At 40.3% G+C, this 21,273-nt stretch overlaps 1 protein-coding gene across 3 annotated transcripts in view; it reads right to left on the reverse strand.

Annotated features, from left to right (window-relative positions):
* The window catches only part of elovl4a (ELOVL fatty acid elongase 4a), a 60,621-nt gene that overhangs the window by 27,062 nt on the left and 12,286 nt on the right, over positions 1-21,273 (reverse strand). For 2 of the 3 annotated variants that reach the window (XM_059982368.1, XM_059982369.1), the window contains exon 3: positions 1-188. In XM_059982368.1, the coding sequence (XP_059838351.1) occupies positions 1-188 (188 nt within the window). Of the gene's footprint in view, positions 189-15,562; positions 15,634-21,273 lie in introns of all 3 variants that reach the window. The other variant, XM_059982367.1, reaches the window with a different exon arrangement.

The following is a 21,273-nucleotide window of genomic DNA, read 5'->3' on the forward strand; positions in this document are numbered from 1 at the left end:
CTCCTTAAAGATGTAGAGATTTAGTATAACCATTCCGAAGTTATAGAAAATTAGCATAGATCGTAACTGAAAAGGCTCCCTGTTCTTCATCCATTTTGGGCCAAGCCAAACAAAGAGGAGGTAAAGACTGCTCACAGCCAATGTAGGTAAGGGAGACTGCATCAAAGTCCAATTTTCCACCCGCTTGTCTATTAAAATAAAGTGGCAAAAGGTGAGTGTTTTTGAAATGCATATAAAAAGACAGTTGGAGATAACAAGGTACATAAAGACTCAACAGCCTTCAACTTAAGAGCTTTTATTTTGGTATGCTTTAATTGAGGATCTGGAAAGCCAGCATCTGTAAGCTTACTCTATAGTTTACTTTGCTAATCTGGTTCCATTATCTCATCAGCAGAATTTAAGACCCAAGGGCCCACAAGACTATTTTTAGAAGTGAGATTCACTTAGCTATTTGAATGTCAGGAAATGACACAGCTCTGCTCTCCTCTAATGAAAATTGAAAGAATCCCATCGATAAAATCATTGTCTATACTTTTACTTTTGTTTATCACAAGTGGTAGTATGGCAGCTCTACAGTATTTGCTGTTCCTTTTAATTGACTGCACATTAATGCAAATAATTTAGCTACTTCCGTTATTGAGAATATATAACAAACAGTAATGAAAAGCTTCAACTGAATCTTGTCACTGTTTAAATTGGAGAAAATCTAATTATTTAGTGAAAACTCCTTTTCTAAAGTAAATCTTATCAAATTGTTAAACATTTGGTTCATATAAAGCACTCTTGAGTAACATATGTGACAGATATGACCTGGGATGGGATAACCTTGAGAAGTGAAAACTTCATGCTGTGAAGTTAATTTGATTCAGTTTTAAACAATTTATTATGCACCTCGTGGCAAATTATGCAGCCTCAATCCTGACTTCCAGTGCTGTCTGTGAGGAATAAGCATGTTCTCCATGTGAATTTTCTCCAGGTACTGTGGTTTCCTCTGATTTGGTGGGTTAATTGGCTACTGGAAATTCACCATAGTAGGTCGTGATAGAATTTGAAAGCAACTGACAGGAAATGCAGGGGGAATAAAATGGGATTATTGGAGGAATATTATAATTGGGTGCTTGATATTGGCAGACTCACTGGGCAGAAGGTCTTGTTTCTGTGCTGCACATCTCTGTAGCAGACTCCATTATGAAAACAAATCTTTTCAGAAATGTCTAAAAAGGTGGAAGGATCTCTGTTGAAAGTAAGTAAAACAGAATCCAATATGGCTGAAGCATTTTGTTCGTCTATAGTTTTTCAGAGCGACCTCTATTTACTTAGCAGTAATGCTAACCAAAACTCCAGCATTACTGATTCATGGCTACGTGGCAGACTACAGTTTTCAGACAAGTCCAAGTTCTTGATCTTCAAAGACCCTTTTCCCCAAGTAGCTGAAAACATTGGTGCAATGAAAACACTGGGACATTGTAAAACCAAAAATCAGTGTTCTTGTTTATACCTGTAAAGTGCCCAAAGTCATGTCTGGGTCTGTACAGGTCTCTCACTGACTCAATATGAAACTTCACAGAGCTCTTTTAAAAAGCTGTTACAGGCACAAAAGATTATTAAATCTGTTAAATTATAATCCAGGTCCTTACTTGCAGATTTGAGGGTAGTCACATTTATGCACAAGTTCTTGAGGAATTCACAGATGTCAAAGTGAACAGGGATTAAGTATGCAGCAGGTCAGGCACCATCTATAGGGAGAAGCGCTGTCGACATTTCGGGCCGAAACCCTTCATCAGGACTAACTGAAAGGAAAGATAGTAAGAGATTTGAAAGTAGGAGGGAGAGGGGAAAATGCAAAATGATAGGAAAAGACCGGAGGGGGTGGGTTGAAGCTGAGAGCCCTCCGATCTTCTCCTATCATTTTGCATTTTCCCCTCCCGCTCCTACTTTCAAATCTCTTACTATCTTTCCTTTCAGTTAGTCCTGACGAAGGGTCTTGGCCCAAAATGTTGACAGTGCTTCTCCCTATAGATGCCGCCTGACCTGCTGCGTTCCACCAGCATTTTGTGTGTGTTGTTTGAATTTCCAGCATCTGCAGATTTCCTCGTGTTCGGGATTAAGCATGTCCAGGTTCTTGATTTAGAGGAGTTGGAAATGTTAACCTCTGAGGCAAAGGTGTAAACTCCTAATTTTTTGTGGCAAAAATAACTTCACGTATATTTTTCTGAATAGCTTGGAATGTTACCTTAATGGTTAAGTTTCACAAACAGATATCTAGCAGATGTTATATTTTCTCATTCCTCTTTTCACTTATTTATTAAGATGTTACATATTATTCATATTTACAGGTTTCAGTTATGCCCTACCCACAATAAATCATACGCCTAAACCAAGTCTGCTATAGGCCCTACGTACAAGCTATCCCTTATTGGTGGATAAGATTGTTACTGATAGTACTTGGGGCAATGTCACCAACTTAGGCCAGTGATCAGACACTGGATGATATCAGCATTTAGACAATTCATTGAAGCAGATGAATGATTAAGTTAAAAACAATTAGGACCTCCACGAAGAGATTGGGGTTTCTGTGTCAATTGAACTCTCTAATTACTTGGAACTTAACATTATTTTCAGCTTCATTACTTTTCTAAAATGCAACCATATATCATACTAATAACAGGCATGAAAAGTTTTGTGGTGTGTAATATGACCACAATAGCAAATCTAAAAATTTCTATATATTAAAAAAAAACAAAATGGACCAGCACAACTTTACTTGCTATTAAGACCAATTTTACTGATGGTGTGCAAAGGGGAAACTTAATCCATATGCATAGTGAATCTTATAATGGCTAAAGAAATAATGAAATGAGGTAGCTGGAGGAGGGTAGAAGACAAACGGAAGTATGATGATTATCCTATTTATCCTGCTTCAATGAAAGGAAATCTGAGCTCAGCAAATTACCCTGGTGATGTGGAATGCCAAAAAATTACAAGACACCAGGCTCTGTAAATGGAGAAGTTGCAATGTTGTAAAAGAAAGAACTGAACTTCACTCATTTCACGTTGCTGCCTTAGTTCTCAATCTCCCTCATTCCTCTTACAAGTCTATTCTGCTGAATGCTTCTGCACAGTACCATGAAGTAGAATCATTTGAAGAGAAACTAGAGATGAAGCTGTCAATCCGTTTTCAACTTCAAATTTTAAAAACTAGAGTGTTTGTGTTTCTACACTCTGACCATTTCATTAGGTACCTCCTGTAACATGTGGTTATTTGAGTTACTGTCACCTTCCTGCCAGCTTGATCCAGTCTGGTCACTCTTCTCTGATCTCTCACATTAACAAGGCGCTAACATAGAACTGCTGCTCACTGGATGTTTTTTGGGTTTTTTTTTTTGCATCATTCACTATAAATTCTGGACACTGCTGTGGATGAAAATCGCAGAAGTTTAACAGTTTCTGAGATATTCAGACCATGCTGTCTGGCACCAACAATCATTCTACAGGCAAAGTCACTTTGATCATATTTCTTCCCCGTTCTGATGTTTGGTCTGAACATCAAATTAACCTCTTGACCATGTCTGCATGCTTTTATGCACGAGTTGCTACCACAGCATAGACTGATTAGATACTTGCATTAATAAGCAGGTGTACATAATAAAAAGTGGCCACTGAGCTCATTTATTTTTGGGAAAAACTTACATCTTGGAAATTACAGGAACAGGTGCATTCATTTTCATTCAAACACTAATGACCATGTTAAAACTCCAATAACTTGAAATATTTGGAAAAACTGATAGCTTGGTATCTGCCTGACGATGTGACATTTTCCAAGTTCTTTTTTCAATTCACTGGGTTCTCTGGAAAGTTTATTATACTGTACAACATCTAAAAATAATTAAATGGAATAACATTATTAGTTTAGAAAACCTGACAGTTCAGTACTAAAGTTCTCAGAGTGCTAGATTAATGGAGTTTACTCTACTTTGAAAATCACATCAACTCCACAACAGAGTTCTAAGGGATACTGTGTAATAAGAAGATATCCAATTTTTTACATTAAATAGTAACCAAATCCCAATTGGTAAATGTGATCTGCTCCTGCAATGGCTATCAGATTAGTAGCCAAAGGCCAGGAATTACTATCCAGAAACAAGCTGTGGAATTTCAATTCAGTACATAAATGCAAAGAAAAAGAAAATTTACAGATTTTTTTGTTCTGGTGAAATCAATGAAGATCACAAAACTAGTCAATTTTGTTCATTCTTGGCTTTCAGAGGAGGAAATCTGCTATCCTCATCTTTATGTCAAAGCTGCAGTTTTAAAATGACCATTAATTACTCTCTGAAATAACTGAGCAACTTTAATTGGTGCAAGTGAATGGCAAGACATTGGTTTTGGATGTAGAAAAGCTGTTCCTGGCTAGTCAACTTTGCAAAGCCCTTCTCACAAACATCTGGGAAAAGTCTAATTTGGAAGTGCTGCCTCACTGGCTAGTTGATCCTGGTATTTACATACTCATGAATCATATCTTTACTGACAGCACACTGGGCTCCTTGATCACAATTGCTGTAAACATCCTGTCCTGTCCATGGAACACATCCATCTGAAGGACAGTCCGGGTGAAAGGTGTGGCCTTTGGAAGCCTCAACATTGACTCCAAACCCTATAAAGTCTCCAAGATGATCAAACAAGTCAAGGAAGCCCATTCATGATTACTACCTCCTTCCTCTTTCAGTTGATAAATCAGCATTTCTCCATGCTAAATCTGGAAGAATCACTAAAAACAAACATGCAAATGTGAGAGGGGTAGCTTGGTAGCAATATCCAAATGTGGCAGGCTAAGTAATGAAAGACACGTCTTCTAGACTGAGTTCTTGGCTTACAGCAAGAGAACCAACCCAAGATTAACTTACTTGATTTCATCCTCATCAACTGAAATATTGCAGATGCATCTATCCATGATACTGATGGTAGAAGAATCACTGCACAATTATTCTAGAGTCAGCCCCATCTCCATACTCTAGACCATGCGCGGTAATGCAATAATATTAATTATTAAAGATTTATGTGCTCAAATTTGGGTACTCTTGAGAAGTACATTGAACCAATTTGTAATATCTATACAACACACTCACTAAGACAACACCATCCAAACTCGTGACTGAGAACAACTAGAAGGAAAAGAGCAGCAAAAGCATGACCAACTGGAAGGACTATAAACTATATGAATTATAGAATTTAAAAACTAGGCGCGGTGTTAAGTGGAATTAAAAAGAAACAATTCATTTGGCACAACATCCCATGGGCATTAATTAAATTATGAAAGCCAAGAACTGCTGAGTTTAAAAACCCTTAATTGTGTATTTCTCAATAATGTCAATAGGAGACAAGCAGTTACAACACTAGAGCAGACCATTTATTAAGGATTGCTATTAAAATACATTTCGGAAGTGTAAACTTCAGAAATTGAGCTCATAGGTCATGGAAACACACTCATATAGCACTTTTAAACAGCAAAACATCCCAATATGCTTCAAAGGAGTATTGTCTTTTTCCCACTAAATTCTTCACATTCTCATTTGCCCTTTCAAAGGCCATTTTCTCCAAAATACTCATTTCTTGTATCCTTGTTCACTTTTCCATTAAACTGCTCAAATTTCATTTTCCCTAACTCCCACATTAACTGTTACTTTTAACAATTCACTGATCCTTTTCCTGTAACCATCAGTCAGGTTTCAGAATCAGAATCAGGTTTAATATCACTGGCAAGTGACATGAAATTAATTGTTTTGTTGCAGTAGCAATTGCAATACATAATTTAAAAAACTACAAATTACAATAAGAAATATTTTTTTTAAATTAACGTAGTGCAAAAAGAGAGCAAAAATATATTGAAGTAGTTTATATGGGTTCATTGTCCATTCAGAAATCTGACAGTGGAGGAGAAGAAGCTGTTCCAAAAGCACTGAGTGTGTGTCTTCAGGATCCTGTACCCCCTCCTAGATGATAGAATCGAGAAGAGGGTGACAGAGATCCTTATGACAGATGCTGCCTTTATGAGGTATCACCTTTTGAAGATGTCATCAATGCAGGGGAGGCTAATGGACAGTGCCCATGATGGAGCTGGCAGAGCTTGCAACTTTCTGCAGCTTTTCCCAATCCTGTGTAGTTGCCCCTCCATACCAGACAATGATGTGACTAGTTAGAATGTTTTGCATTGTACATCTGTAAAAATTTATGAGAGTCTTTCCTGTCATACCAAGTATCCTCAAACTCCTGATGAAATATAGCCATTTTCATGTCTTTGTAAATGCGTCAGTATGTTGGGGCCAGGATAAATCTTCAGAGATGTTGACATCTAGGAACTTGAAACTGCTCACCCTATCCATTGCTGATGCCTTGATGAGGACTGGTGTGTACCCTTGACTTCCTCTTCCTGAAGTCCACAATCAATTACTTGGTCTCCCTGATGTTGACTATAAGGATTTTGATTAATCAACCAACTGATCTATCTCACTCCTGTACACTGCCTTGCCATCACTTGAAATTCTGCCAACAATAGTTGTGTCATCAGCAAATTTTTAGGAAGCTTCCGAGCTGTGCCTAGTTACACAGTTGTGGGTGTAGCAAGAGTAGAGTAGTGGGCTAAGTATGCATCCTTGATGTGCACCAGCACTGACCATCAACGAGGAGGAAATGTTATTTCTGAACCACACTGACTGTGGTCTACCGATGAGAAAGTCAAGGATCCAAATGCAGAGGGAGATACAGAGGACCAAGTTCTAAAGCTTATTGATTAGTACTGAGGGTATGATGGTGCTGAACACTGAGCTGTAATCAACAGGTAGTTAAGTACTGCTATTGTCCTAGTGATCCAAGGTCAAGGAGAGAGCCAGTGATATTGCATCCACTGCAGACCTATTGTGGTGATAAGCAAATTGCATCCGGTCCAAGACCTTGATTAGGCAGGAGATGCTTCTGGCCATGACAGTAGGCTATTATGACAATTCCACCCCTATGACAATACTAAAATGGCTCTTTGATATGACCAATAAGTTGATGCTGTGACTTTGTTAAACTATTCATACTCATCCTCCATAAGCTGTTTGCAAACTCTGACATGGCTGACCATTTTTCTCCAATGCCTTCCTTTTGGTACAGCTTCACGGGACTGCAACCCAAAAGGTTAAATTTTATACATCTTGGTCAAAGAATTCCACCATCTGACTCTCTTTCCACTCATGCACTAGGATCACTTGCTAGATAACTAAAAAAAAAGCATGAGATCAAAGTGCAAACTCTGTTTCTCATGCATATTATCATCAACTCCTCAATATTTAAACTCGTTCTATATTGTCAGAATTTTTGATAGGACATGCAGTAATGTATGAACAGAAATTTCTTTCAAGCAAATACTTGTAAAATGGAAGCCATTTTCTTTAATCCCAACCAAAATTTTCAAATCCTAAGCATCAATATCCTATTTCCCTGGAAATTTTCTGTCAAACAAGAATGTTCCTGCCACATCTGATTGTATGTTGAACTTTCAACTGTATACTTGTGCTGAAGCTTTTATTCTGCCTAGTTACTATGAATTAGATGATAGCAATAATTGGCACACCTCCCATTTCCTGCCACCTGCAAACTTAAAGTCATCCAAAATTCTGCTGCATTTGTCTTAGTTTACACACGTCCAGTTTAACATCAGTCCTATTCTATATCATTGCAATGAAATGATTAAAAATAAATCAATTTCAAAATTTTCCATTGTTTCAAATTCTTCTCTTGGTGTATATAACTCCAGTTCTAATCTTCTATTGACCCTGTATTCTACTAATTAGCCTCATGTATAGCCAGTTTGAATTAGCCTATTACTGGACACTGCGCCTTCAGTTACCAACAACAATTTCTATTGATGCAGAGTTAGAAAATCTTTTGCCAAAACCAAGGTTTTTGTGAAGTATATAAATTTAATCTATTCTAAAGGCTGATTGCTAATCATGGTAAGATTCTTTCTATTGAAGGCCATATATTCCTGAAAATTCAACTCAGGCGTCCACATATGCGGTATGGTATCAGACATCACTGATGTTGGAGAACATTCAAGGCCCACAAATGGCACAGGATACTCAATTGAACTAGTATGTAATGGAAGCCCCAAGACCTCCTTTGACATTAGTTAATAGAGACCTTGCTTACTTGCTCCACTGTTGGATTTAAGAGGCAAACTTTATTTTTTGTTTCAGATTTTTATTTACAGGTTTGTTTTTCTTGGAGTCTGCTCTCTCCATACTTCATCCCACCCAACATATTGACAGGCAAACAAAGGCATGTTCAAAGAGTTAGGTATTAGGATCATTTTCAAGAAGAAAGGAAGAAATGTGGTAAGATTTAAAGACATGACACCTGCACCATGACAACTGTAGGCACAACCATCAACTGAGGAACAATGAAACAGAAATGAATGAGAAGTCATATAAAGGAATACAGATTTCTTAAAGGGTTATAGGGCTGAAGGAGATTACAGAGGGCAAAGATAGATGGATGCACATAGGGATTAGATATCAAGGAAGAGATTTTTTTATGATCAAAATATTTTTAACATGGAGCAAATTATGTTCAGCAAAGCTGAGGTGATAAGACAAGACAAATATGTCAAAATTCTGGATATTCTTGTTTACAGGAAAGAGAATCCTAGAGGCCAGCCAATATACTTCACTAAATTAGTCAACCCTGGAAATAATAAAGGCATGAAAGAGGCCTTCAGAAGGAAATGAGCTGAGAAAGGATTAGAGTTCAGTAATACTTCAGAGGTGAAACCAGGCCCACTTAGCAATGACACTGAGATGTGATCTGATATTCAGTTCACAATCAAGTATGCTACTAAAATCTCACATTTCCATCCTCAGCCAGCCACCAGGAATGAACTGATGTCTGTGATAAAGGAACAACATTAATGTGAGGGCCTGACCAGTCTAGTGTTTAGTTATGAAAATTCTTGCTCATCTGTTATTAGAGAATGAGAATGAGAGGCAGAGTTGAAGTGGGTGGCAACCGGGAGGTCCTGTCTATTGTGACGGACAGAGTGCAGGTGCTCGACGAAGCGGTCCCCCAATCTGCATCGGGTCTTGCCGATGTAGAGGAGGCGACACCGGGAGCACTGGATGCAATAGACGACCCCAGCAGACTTGCAGGTGAAGTGTTGCCTCACCTGGAAGGACTGTCTGGGGCCTGGAATAGTGGTAAGGGGGACAGGTGTAGCATTTGCAGTGGGGACAGGTGTAGCATTTGCGCTTGCAGGGTTAAGTGCCTGGGAGTTCTGTGGGGTGGGATGTGTGGACCAGGTAGTCGTGGAGGCTCCGGTGCTCCCGGTGCGGCCTCCTCTACATCGGCAAGACCTGACGCAGATTGGGGGACAGCGTTGTCGAGCACCTATGCTCCATCCGTCACAATAGACAGGACCTCCCGGTTGCCACCCACTGCAACTCTGCTTCTCATTGCCATCTATATATGTCCATAGATGGCCTCCTCTACTGCCATGATGAGGCAAAACTCAGGTTGGAGGAGCTACACCTCATCGACTGTCAGGGAAGCCTCCAGCCTGGTAGTATGAACATTGAATTCTCCAATTTCCAGTAATTCCTTCCCCCTCCCCCTATCCCAAGTCCCTCTCTGCCTCTCTCCCCTTTCAACTTTCTGCTTCTTTACCTCTACAGTTCTTTCATGCTTATCCCCTCCCCCTCCCCCTTTATCTTTCCTCTGATTGGTTTTCCACTTGGCGCCTCTAGGCCCTACCCACTCCCCTATCTCTATTACTGGGCTTCAGCCCTCTCTTTCCCCACCCCCCCATTCCTGATGAAGGGTCACGGCCCGAAACGTTGGCTACTCTTTTCTCACGGATGCTACCTGACCTGCTGAGTTCTTCCAGCGTTGTGTACGTATTCTTTGATCCACAGCATCTGCAGATGTATTTTTGTATTTTAGTGGCATATTCAAAGTTGGCAGCTAAAGCACATATTACTTTTAGGAGTTCCATTAATTCAGCTCTCACATAAATAGCTTGAGCAAATAAGCTTACTGGTCTGACAGCTGTGGTGATCTACTTACTCACTGTTGTCCTAATCTTACACTATACCACCGTTTTCATTTATTGGACTGGTTTAATGTATTTCCAAATATTGTACAGTTAACACAAAATAGCAATATGCGATGAATACAAATGAAGACTGCTGCCAAATTTTGCACTAAAATTTAACTTATTTTGTTGCAGTTGTGTTATTTCTTCTAACAATTGTGTATAATTTGTTTTCCTTGTGAATGCTATTTATATGATGCTGCTGCGAATAAGTTTTTCACTGTAACTGTGAATACACACTTGTTCATTTGACAATAAATTCAACTTTGACAAAATCTAAATGTTTCCCAAACAACACATTAAATTGGAAAAAAAAATAAATGTAGCTACAATTATTGATACAGTATTTCCTTTTTATAGTTCAATCATCCAAAGTCACTAAAAGGGGTTTGGGGTTCATAAAATACATTTTTAAATGGATTAAATAGTATAGCTCACTTTTTGGAGAATGGCAAGGCAGATTTACACATTGTATACATTCAGAGAAATTAAAATGTAAAACCATTTTCCAAAAAAGAGGGAAGATGATAAATCTGTAAGGTCTATCTCAATCAGTTGAAAACATTTTCAAAAAATTAGCACGGCAAAAAATTGATGTACAGTTGGCCCTCTTTATCCGTGGCAGATTGGTTCCGGGACCCCCCCATGGATACCAAAAATCGTGGATGCTCAAGTCCCTTATTTAACCTGTCTCAATATGGTGGTCTTTAAGACCCAGCAGAACCCCAGACCTTATTTAACCTATATCAGTATGGTGGACTTTAGGACCTGGCGCAGCTCTGAATCCGCAGGGTTTCTGTTCACGAAAATAATCACGATCAAGATAAAGTGGAAGTAATAAAGTGATCAGAAAGAGGTGAAACACCATCGGTCATTGGAAAAGTGTTAGGCTACAGTCAGTCAACGATCCGAACAATTTTAATGGAGCATTTGAAAGGCCCTACCCCGATGAAAGCTATGATTATTATTAAGCAATGCAGTGGTTTAATTATTGAAATACATAAGTGTTCTTATATGCATTGAAAGGTAAAATATATACTATATACTAAGACAAACGTTTTACTAACTGAGGCTACATAATACCGGATGTACCTGTCCCAACTTCAAATCCGACTGAAAGATGGACTCAGGAACTGAACTCATTCATAACCCGGGGACTGCCTGTACTTTTAAATCATCTCTAGATTACTTATAATACCTAATACAATGTAAATGCTATGTAAATAGTTGTTATACTGTATTGCTTAGGGAAAAATGACTAGAAGAAATAGTCTGTACATGCTCAAATAACGAGTGCTGGAGTGAGAACTTGCGGGTTTTCCCGATCTGAGGCTGGTTGAATCCACGGATACCAAACCCGCGGATAAGGAGGGCCGACTGTATAGGTAAAGAAGGGACATCAGGATAAGACTTTAATTAAAGGAAAAGTCATGTCCAACTAATCCAACTAAAGACATAACAGAAAGATTGATTGAACAGTTGTCGTACTTCAGGATTTTCAAAACGCACTCCCAATGTCTTCCACAACAGAGTTAAAAAAAACCCAGAAGTATCTTAAGTGGACAACAGTGATCTGGACATTGGTAAAAGGTCAGACACTGTAAGTAACTGGGATTCCTAAGAGGTTTTGATTAGAAACAATGATGTGTTTCTGTAGAAGTGATGAGTAAATAAATAGTTCTGTAACATGGGCGAGTAAATAGATACATGACACATGCACTTCGAGTGAAACATATGGGGAAGCAGTTTCATCTCATTGGTGCAAAATGGGTTTTTTAAATAGCAGAGGAGGTTGCTAAGTCACTTAAACATAAAAGATGCTAAGCTTTGTAAATAAGAGCACTAAATATAAAAATACATAATATCTTTGGAATTCTAAGCTCTACCAAGCAAAGCCTTGGAAAAAAGTTTAAATAAAGTTTACCAAATTAATAGACTGAAGAAACTGCAGTGGTTAAAGTATATCCATCAGCAGTTTCAAAATTTTGAAAGGTTTTGATAGAATAATGAGAAACACCTTCCTCCAATTAGATATTCTATTGAAAGCAACAAAGAATTAAAAGGGGCAATTAGAGAAATCTGTTCAGTAGATTCCCTCCATTAATTTCAGCTTCTATAAATTCTTCATTCATAATCTGTATTCTTGTGCAAATGACAATAAACTTGACCTCAAATATTATTATGACTTTTAAAAAATTGTGGGCCAAAGTCTGCAGCATATGAAACAGTCAACTATCAAATTTAGTTTATTATTTCTCTCTTTATTCAAGTTTATCCTATATTCTACTAAACCTTCGATCCTCACCATAAAAATTTCTTTTTTTCTAAATCTCTGACCCTGATTCAACAAAACACATGTAAGGTTATTTCAAAAGCTTCCACTAGGCTGCCTCAGCCACCCCTTTATCCAACTACTTATCCAGACATTAAAAAATTTACCTATAAAGCTATCCCCAAATTTACATCCTTACACATTAAAATGCACTTTCAGCCAAAGTCTTCAGCAAATATTCTCACACTATTTGCTTGAATCTTTGTAACTACTATTGGAGTATAAAAATTGCATTGTTTGCTGTGTAACCAAAACTATGTAGTCTGAGTTTGCTATTTGCTATGCATGTATCCAATTGAATGTAGAATACAATGGTGTGTTAATGAGAGGCTAGCTAAGTGATGTAGATTAGAACATGATTAAATCAATAGGTAGAAACAATAGTGGCAGATGTACTTGTGATACGCAACTATAGACCGATTGGATATGCTAATGCAACTAAACCAGGAGATTGCTATAAAAAAATGCTATGTACAAGAATCGGTGGGCAATCAGCAACTAGCTCAATGACTGTCTCAGCTTTGATTTGCAAATTAAAGTTTAATACTTCTTGAAGAATCTTCCGCGTCTCCTGGTCGTTTGTGGGGCACGAGAAACCATGACACTATCAACCTCAATCTTATTGCAAAACCACATTGCTATTAACTCATCTTTCACCTCATGTTTTTCATAATTCATAACCCTGACAATGGCATTTGAATGTATCCTGGCCTTTACTCATGCTTTGAGTTTGTTCAATCAAGTGCCTTTCCTACCTTACTACAATAGGGTCCAAATCTTCAAACATACACCAATGATTTTGATCAGTGTGCTATCCTATCAATTTCCAAAATTACCAAAATATTAATTTATTACTACACCTAGGGTCTGCTTCCAGACGTACACAATTTTATTCAGGTATCATCTTTGACAGCTTGACACACTGTACTGTCCAATTACTCAGACAGCCTAAAAATCTAGATTAAGGTGATCTCGAATAACAATTTTAAGACAATTTCTTAGAATACCAAAAATTCTTCTACTTTTACCAGAAACTTTTGCTATAGAGCTGTTTCTTCAAGATGGACCTGAGTATATATAATTTTCATACCAAAGTCTAAACTTCAGTCTACCCATAAAATGTACAATTAACTAAGTTTTTTAAGAGATCCTCTACAAATACTCACTTTCAACTCAACTACATTACCAATATTACCTGCTAAATACTCCAGTAATGTTCCTATCAGCCTTTTAAGTTTAGCCACACAGAAAATGCTCCAAAGATTCATTGTTTAAATTCCATCCTGTATGTATTTCCATTCCCAACTCTCACCAAGTTTTTAAAGCCAGATTCTCTTGCAATTCTGACATCCTCTGAATACCCATTCCTTCATTGTAAACTCAGTAACAGCATCAAAAAAACATGATTCTCTGTCCTTTACTAAATACTTCCACTTTGATGCTTCTCCCTGTTCTCAAAAGCCTCCAATAACTTCAAATCGTTGATCAAGAGCAGGGGTTCTCAACCCTTTTTTTAAAGCCACGGATCCTTACCATTAATCAAGGACATAACAGACCCTCAGGTTGGGAACCACTGGTCTAGAGTAACTATTCTAACTCTTCATTAACTATTCCCATTTAGAAAAAAAAATATTAAAAATTGTATCATTTCTATTATTATTCACTCACGCAATACACAACACATAGATATTCAATCATTACAGATTTCATAGAAACATAGAAAACCTACAGCACAATACAGGCCCTTCAGCCCACTGTTATGTGCGCAGCCCCCTCCTTTGTGAGAATCGCAAGAGCACTAGTTGGGGGGGGGGGTCAGTAGACCCAGGAAATGGGAGAGAGAGAGAGACGTGCCGGATGCCTCGTTCCACTGGTGATGCAAATTAACGTGACATTGACCATTGTCTCCTGGAGACCACGTTTGTGGATTGGGGACTATGTTACGTGCAAGCCCTCGGGCAAAGTGGGCTGGTTGAGAGAGAGATTGCATCATCCCAACCTGATTGACATCTGAGACCCCATGAGGAAGTATAAAAGACGGTCTGGGGGAACAACCCCTTTAGACGCACCAAAAGAAACGCTAACGATCCTGTAGTAGCGGGAAGCCATTTGAAGGTAGCCAAGTGCATTCAATTCCGTGGCTGGAAGACGGAAACCAGCTTTTAGCTAACAACGGGGAAGCCCGCTCCCCTGATTCAACGGATTTGCTTCATAAAAGACCCAGGCAAGTTCCTTTTCTCACCAATCTCTCTCTCTCTCCAACAAGTGAAAACCCAGCGGTCCCCAAAAGGCTGAAGCTGCAGGAACTGAGTGACTTTTATGTTTCCATTGGACAATATATTACCCCCTAGACAAACGATCGAGCTGTTTCTTATCGATGGTTATTATTAGACCCGCGCTATGAGATTGAGCAGTGATGACGTATATTATCTGAATGTTTGTATTAATCTTATTTTTGTGCCTCTTTATAAATAAAGACTTTTAAAAATAGTACCATCAGACTTCAACGGACCTCTCTATCTTTGCTGTTAAGTGATCCAGTTACGGGATTTCATAACACCACAAAGTTGTGCTAAACATGTCCCTACCTTAGAAATTACTAGGCTTACCTATACCCTCTATTTTACTAAGCTCCATGTACCTATCTAAAAATCTCTTAAAAGACCCTATCGTTTCGTGGAAAGCGACCAGTGAGTGAGAGGCCAGTGAAGGAGTGGAGCTTTGAGGCTTTGACTTAAGAGGCGAAGGACGAGCTTGTTCCCAGTTAGGCTTTACAATGCCTCCTGAGATGGTGATGTGCCTCTCATGTGATATGTGGTAGTCTTGGGGGATCTCTGCTCTCCCGCAGAGTCACATCTGCCAGAAGTGCATGCGGCTGGGCGATATAGAAGACGGTGTAAGGAATCTGGAGCAGCAGCTGGATGACCTTTAACTCATAAGGGAGAATGAAGCAGTCATATATGAGAGCTATAGGGAGGTAGTCACACCTAGGCTTTCGGAAGTAGGTCATTGGATGACAGTCAGAGGGGAGAAAGTGAAAGTGAGTAGACAGGTAGTGCAGAGCACCCCTGTAGCCATTCCCTGGAAATAATAAGTGTACTGACCTGGATATTGTTGGCGGGGATGACCGACCAGGGGTAAGCCATGGTGGCAGGGCCTCCGGAACTGTCTGACCCTGTGGTGCAGAAGGGTGGGACGGAGAAGAGGAGATCTTTCGTTATTGAGGACTCTATAGCCAGGGGTGCAGACAGGAGATTTTGTGAATGTGAGAAGGACACCCGCATGGTTTGTTGCCTCCAGTGCTACGTGATAGTGATGGTAAGAATTGGAGGAGATGGCAGTTGAATGCGTGGCTGAGGAGTTGGTGCAGGGGGCAGGGTTTTAGATTTTTGGATCATTGGGATCTCTTCTGGGGAAGATGGGACCTGTACAGATTGGATGGGTTGCACCTGAACTCAAGGGGGAGCAATATCCTTGCAGGTAGGCATGCTAGCATGGTTCAGGAGGGTTTAAACTAATTTGCAAGGGGATGTGACCTGAAGCGATAGAGAAATGGAAGAAGTGCATGGAGTAAAACCAGATCTAACATATAGAGAGGCTTTGAGGAAAGAGAAGCAGAATAAAGGGTGTAACGGTAGTAAGGTAGAAAGGCTAAAGTACATGTACTTCAATGCAAGAAGCATCAGGAACAAAGATGATGAACTGAGAGCTTAGATACATACATGGAATTATGATGTAGTGGCCATTACAAAGACTTGGCTGGCACCAGGGCGGGAATGGATTCTCAATATTCCTGGATTTCAGTCCTTTAAAAGGGGTGGGGGGGGGGGGGAGGGGAGAAGGGGTGGCATTACTGGTCAGGGATACTATTACAGCTACAGAAAGGGTGGATAATTTAACAGGATCCTCTTTTGAGTCATATGGGTGGAAATCAGGAACAGGAAGGGAGCAGTTACCCTATTGGGAGTATGCTATAGGGCCCCTGTTAGCAGCAGAGATACCAAGAAGCAGATTGGGAGGCAGATTTTGGAAAGGTGGAAAAATAACAGGGTTGTTATCATGGGTGACATTAACTTCCCTAATATTGATTGGCACCTGATTAGCTCCAATGGTTTAGACGGGGCAAAGTTTATGTGTGTCCAGGACAGATTCCAGTCACAGTATGTTGACAGGCTGACTGAGGGAATGACATACTAGATCTTGTATTAGGTAACAAACCAGGTCAGGTCACAGATCTATCAGTGGGTGAGCATCTGGGGGACAGTGACCACCACTCCCTGGCCTTTAGCATTATCATGGAAAAGAATAGAGTCAAAGAGGACAGGAACATTTTTAATCGGGGAAGGGCAAATTATGAGGCTATAAGGCTAGAACTTGCAGATGTGAATTGGGATGATGTTTTTGCAGGGAAATGTACTACAGGCACGTGGTCAATGTTTAGGGATCTTTTGCAGGATGTTAGGGATAAATTTGTCCTGGTGAGGAAGATAAAGAATGATAGGGTGAAGGAACCATGGGTGACAAGTGAGGTGGAAAATCTAGTCAGATGGAAGAAGGCAGCATACGTGAGGTTTAGGAAGCAAGGATCAGATGGGTCTATTGAGGAATATAGGGTAGCAAGAAAGGAGCTTAAGAAGGGGCTGAGGAGAGCAAGAAGGGGGCATGAGAAGGCCTTGGTGAGTAAAGAAAAACCTCAAAGCATTCTTCAATTATATGAAGAACAAAAGAATGACAGGAGTGAAGGTAGGACTGATTAGAGATAAAGGTGGGAAGATGTGCCTGGAGGCTATGGAAGTGAGCGAGGTCCTCAACTAATACTTCTCTTCAGTATTCACCGATGAGAGGGAACTTGATGATGGTGAGGACAATATGAGTGAGTTTGATGTTCTGGAGCATGTTGATATTAAGGGAGAGGAGGTGCTGGAGTTGTTAAAATACATCAGGATGAATAAGTCCCTGGGGCCTGACAGAATATTCCCCAGGCTACTCCACGAAGTGAGGGAAGAGATTGCTGAGCTTCTGGCTAGGATCTTTATGTCCTCGTTGTCCACGGGAATGGTACCAAAGGATTGGAGGGAGGTGAATGTTGTCCCCTTGTTCAAAAAAGGTAGTAGGGATAGTCCGGGTAATTATAAACCAGTGAGCCTTACGTCTGTGGTGGGAAAGCTGTTGTTAAAGATTCTTAGAGATAGGATCTATGGGCATTTAGAGAATCATAGTCTGATCAGGGACAGTCAGCATGGCTTTGTAAAGGGCAGATTGTTTCTAACAAACCTGATAGAGTTCTTTGAGATGGTGACCAGGTATATAGATGAAGGTAGTGCAGAGGACTTGATCAACATGAATTTTAGTAAGGTATGTGACAAGGTTCCACACGATAGGCTTATTCAGGAAGTCAGAAGGCATGGGATCCAGGGAAGGTTGGGCACGTAGATTCAGAATTGGCTTGTTTGCAGAATGCAGAAGGTCGTGATGGAGGGAGTACATTCGGATTGGAGGGGGTTGTGACTAGTGGTGTCCCACATGGATTGGTTCTAGGACCTCTAATTTTTGTGATTTTTATTAATGACCTGGATAGGGGGTAGAAGTGTGGGTTAGCAAGTTTGCAGACGACACAAAGGTTGCTGGTGTCGTGGATAGTATTGAGGATTGTCGAAGATTGCAGAGAGACATTGATAGGATGCAGAAGTGGGCTGAGAAGTGGCAGATGGAGTTCAACCCAGAGAAGTGTGAGGTGGTACACTTTGGAAGGACAAAATCCAAGGCAGAGTACAAAGTAAATGGCAGGATATAATGGCAGGATACATGAGAGTGTGGAGGAGCAGAGGGATCTGGGGGTACATATCCACAGATCCCTGAAAGTTGTTTCACAGGTAGACAAGGTAGTTAAAAAAGCTCATCGGGTGTTAGCTTTCATAAGTCAAGGGATAGAGTTTAAGAGTCGTGAGATAATGATGCAGCTCTATAAAACTCTGGTTAGGCCACACTTGGAGTACTGTGTCCAGTTCTGGTCGCCTCACTATAGGAAGGATGTGGAAGCTTTGGAAAAGGGTACTGAGGAGATTTACCAGGATGCTGCCTGGTTTAGAGGGTGTGCATTATGATCAGAGATTAAGGGAGCTAGGTCTTTACTCTTTGGAGAGAAGAAGGATGAGAGGAGACATGATAGAGGTATATAAGATATTAAGAGGAATAGATAGAGTGGACAGCCAGTGCCTCTTCCCCAGGGCACCACTGCTCAATACAATAGGACATGGCTTTAAGGTAAGGGGTGGGAAGTTCAAGGGGGATATTAGAGGAAGGTTTATTACTCAGAGAGTGGTGGGTACGTGGAATGCGCTGCCTGAGTTAATGGTAGAGGCAGATACACTAGTGAAATTTAAGAGACTAAAAGACAGGTATATGGGGTTATATGGGAGGCAGGGTTTAAGGGTCGGCAGAACACTGTGGGCCAAAGGGCCTGTACTGTGCTGTACTATTCTATGTTCTATGTATCTGCCTCCACCATCGTTGCCGGCAGCCCATTCCACACACTCACCACTCTCTGAGTAAAAAACTTACCCCTGACATCTCCTCTGTACCTACTCCGCAGCACCTTAAACCTGTGTCCTCTTGTGGCAACCATTTCAGCCCTGGGAAAAAGCATCTGAATATCCACACAATCAACACCTCTCATCACCTTATACACCTTTATCAGGTCACCTCTCATCCTCTGTTGCTCCAAGAAGAAAAGGCCACGTTTACTCAACCTATTCTCATAAGGCATGCTCCCCAATCCAGGCAACATCCTTGTAAATCTCCTCTGCACCCTTTCTATGCCTTCCACATCCTTCCTGTAGTGAGGCGACCAGAACTGAGCACAGTACTCTAAGTGGGGTCTGACCAGGGTCCTATATAGTTACAACATTACCTCTTGGCTCCTAAATTCAATTTCACGATTGATGAAGGCAAATACACCAAATGCCTTCTTAGTCGATTTGTGCCGCTGCTTTGAGTGTCCTATGGACTCGGACCCCAAGATCCCTCTGATCCTCCAAACTGCTAAGAGTCTTACCATTAATAATATATTCTGCCATCATACTTGACCCACCAAAATGAACCACTTCACACTTATCTGGGTTGAACTTCATTTGCCACTTCTCTGCCCAGTTTTGCATCTTATCAATGTCCCACCGTAACCTCTGACAGCCCTCCACACTATCCACAACACCCCCAACCTTTGTGTCATCAGCAAACTTACTAACCCATCCCTCCACTTCCTCATCCAGGTCATTTATAAAAATCACAAAGAGTAAGGGTCCAAGAGCAGATCCCTGAGGCACACCACTGGTGACCAACCTCTATGCAGAATATGACCCGTCTACAATCACTCTTTGCCTTCTGTGGGCAAGCCAGTTCTACATCCACAAAGCAATGTCCCTTGGATCCCATGCCTCCTTACTTTCTCAATAAGCCTTGCATGGGGTACCTTATGAAATGCCTTGCTGAAATCCATATACATAACATCTACTCCTCTTCCTTCATCAATGTGTTTAGTCACATCCTCAAAAAATTCAATCAGGCTCATAGGGAACAACCTGCTCTTGACAAAGCCATGCTGACTACTTCTAATCATTTTATACCTCTCCAAATGTTCATAAATCCTGCCTCTCAGGATCTTCTCCATCAACTTACCAACTACTGAGGTAAGACTCACTGGTCTATAAGTTCCTGGGCTATCTCTACTCCCTTTCTTAATAAAGGAACAACATCCGCAACCTTCCTATCCTCTGGAACCTCTCCCATCCCCATTGATGATGCAAAGATCATCGCCAGAGGCTCAACAATCTCTTCCCTTGCCTCCCACAGTAGCCTGGGGTATATCTCATCTGGTCTTGGCGACTTACCCAACTTGATGCTTTCCAAAAGCTCCAGCACATCCTCTTCCTTAATATCTACATGCTCAAGCTTTTCAGTCAGCTGCAAGTCAGCACTACAATCACCAAGATCCTTTTCCACAGTGAATACTGAAGTATTCATTAAATACTACTGCTATTTCCTCCGGTTCCATACACACTTTCCCACTGACACACTTAATAGGTCCTATTCTTTCACGTCTTATCCTCTTGCTCTTCACATACTTGTAGAATGCCTTGGTGTTTTCCTTAATCTTGCCCGCCAAGGCCTTCTCATGGCCCCTTTGGCTCTCCTAATTTCCTTCTAAAGCTGCTTCCTATTAGCCTTATAATCTTCTAGATCTCTAACATCACCTAGCTCTCTGAACCTTTTGTAAGCTGTTCTTTTCTTTTTAACCAGATTTATTACAGCCTTTATATACCACAGTTCCTGTACCCTCCCATAACTTCTGTCTCATCGGAACATACCTATTCAGCACTCCACACAAATATCCCCTGAATATTTGCCACATTTCTTCTGTACCTTTCCCTGAGAACATCTGTTTCCAATTTAAGCCTTCAATATCCTGCCTGATAGCCTCATAATTCCCCCTTACTCCAATTAAGCACTTCCCTAACTTGTCTGTTCCTATCTCTCACCAATGCTATTGGAAAGGAGACAGAATTATGATCACTATCTCCACAATGCTCTCCCACTGAGAGCTCTGACACCTGACCAGGTTCATTTCCCAATACCAGATCAAGTACAGCCTCTCCTCTTGTAGGCTTATCTACATTTTGTATCTAGAAACTTTCCTGAACATATCTAACAAACTCCACCCCATCTAAACCCCTTGCTCTTGGGACATGCCAATCAATATTTGGGAAATTAAAATCTCTCATCACGACAACTCTGTTACTATTACAGCTTTCCAGGATCT

The sequence above is a fragment of the Hypanus sabinus genome, chromosome 10 (genome assembly GCF_030144855.1).
Source record: "Hypanus sabinus isolate sHypSab1 chromosome 10, sHypSab1.hap1, whole genome shotgun sequence".
Classification (NCBI taxonomy): Eukaryota; Metazoa; Chordata; class Chondrichthyes; order Myliobatiformes; family Dasyatidae; genus Hypanus; species Hypanus sabinus.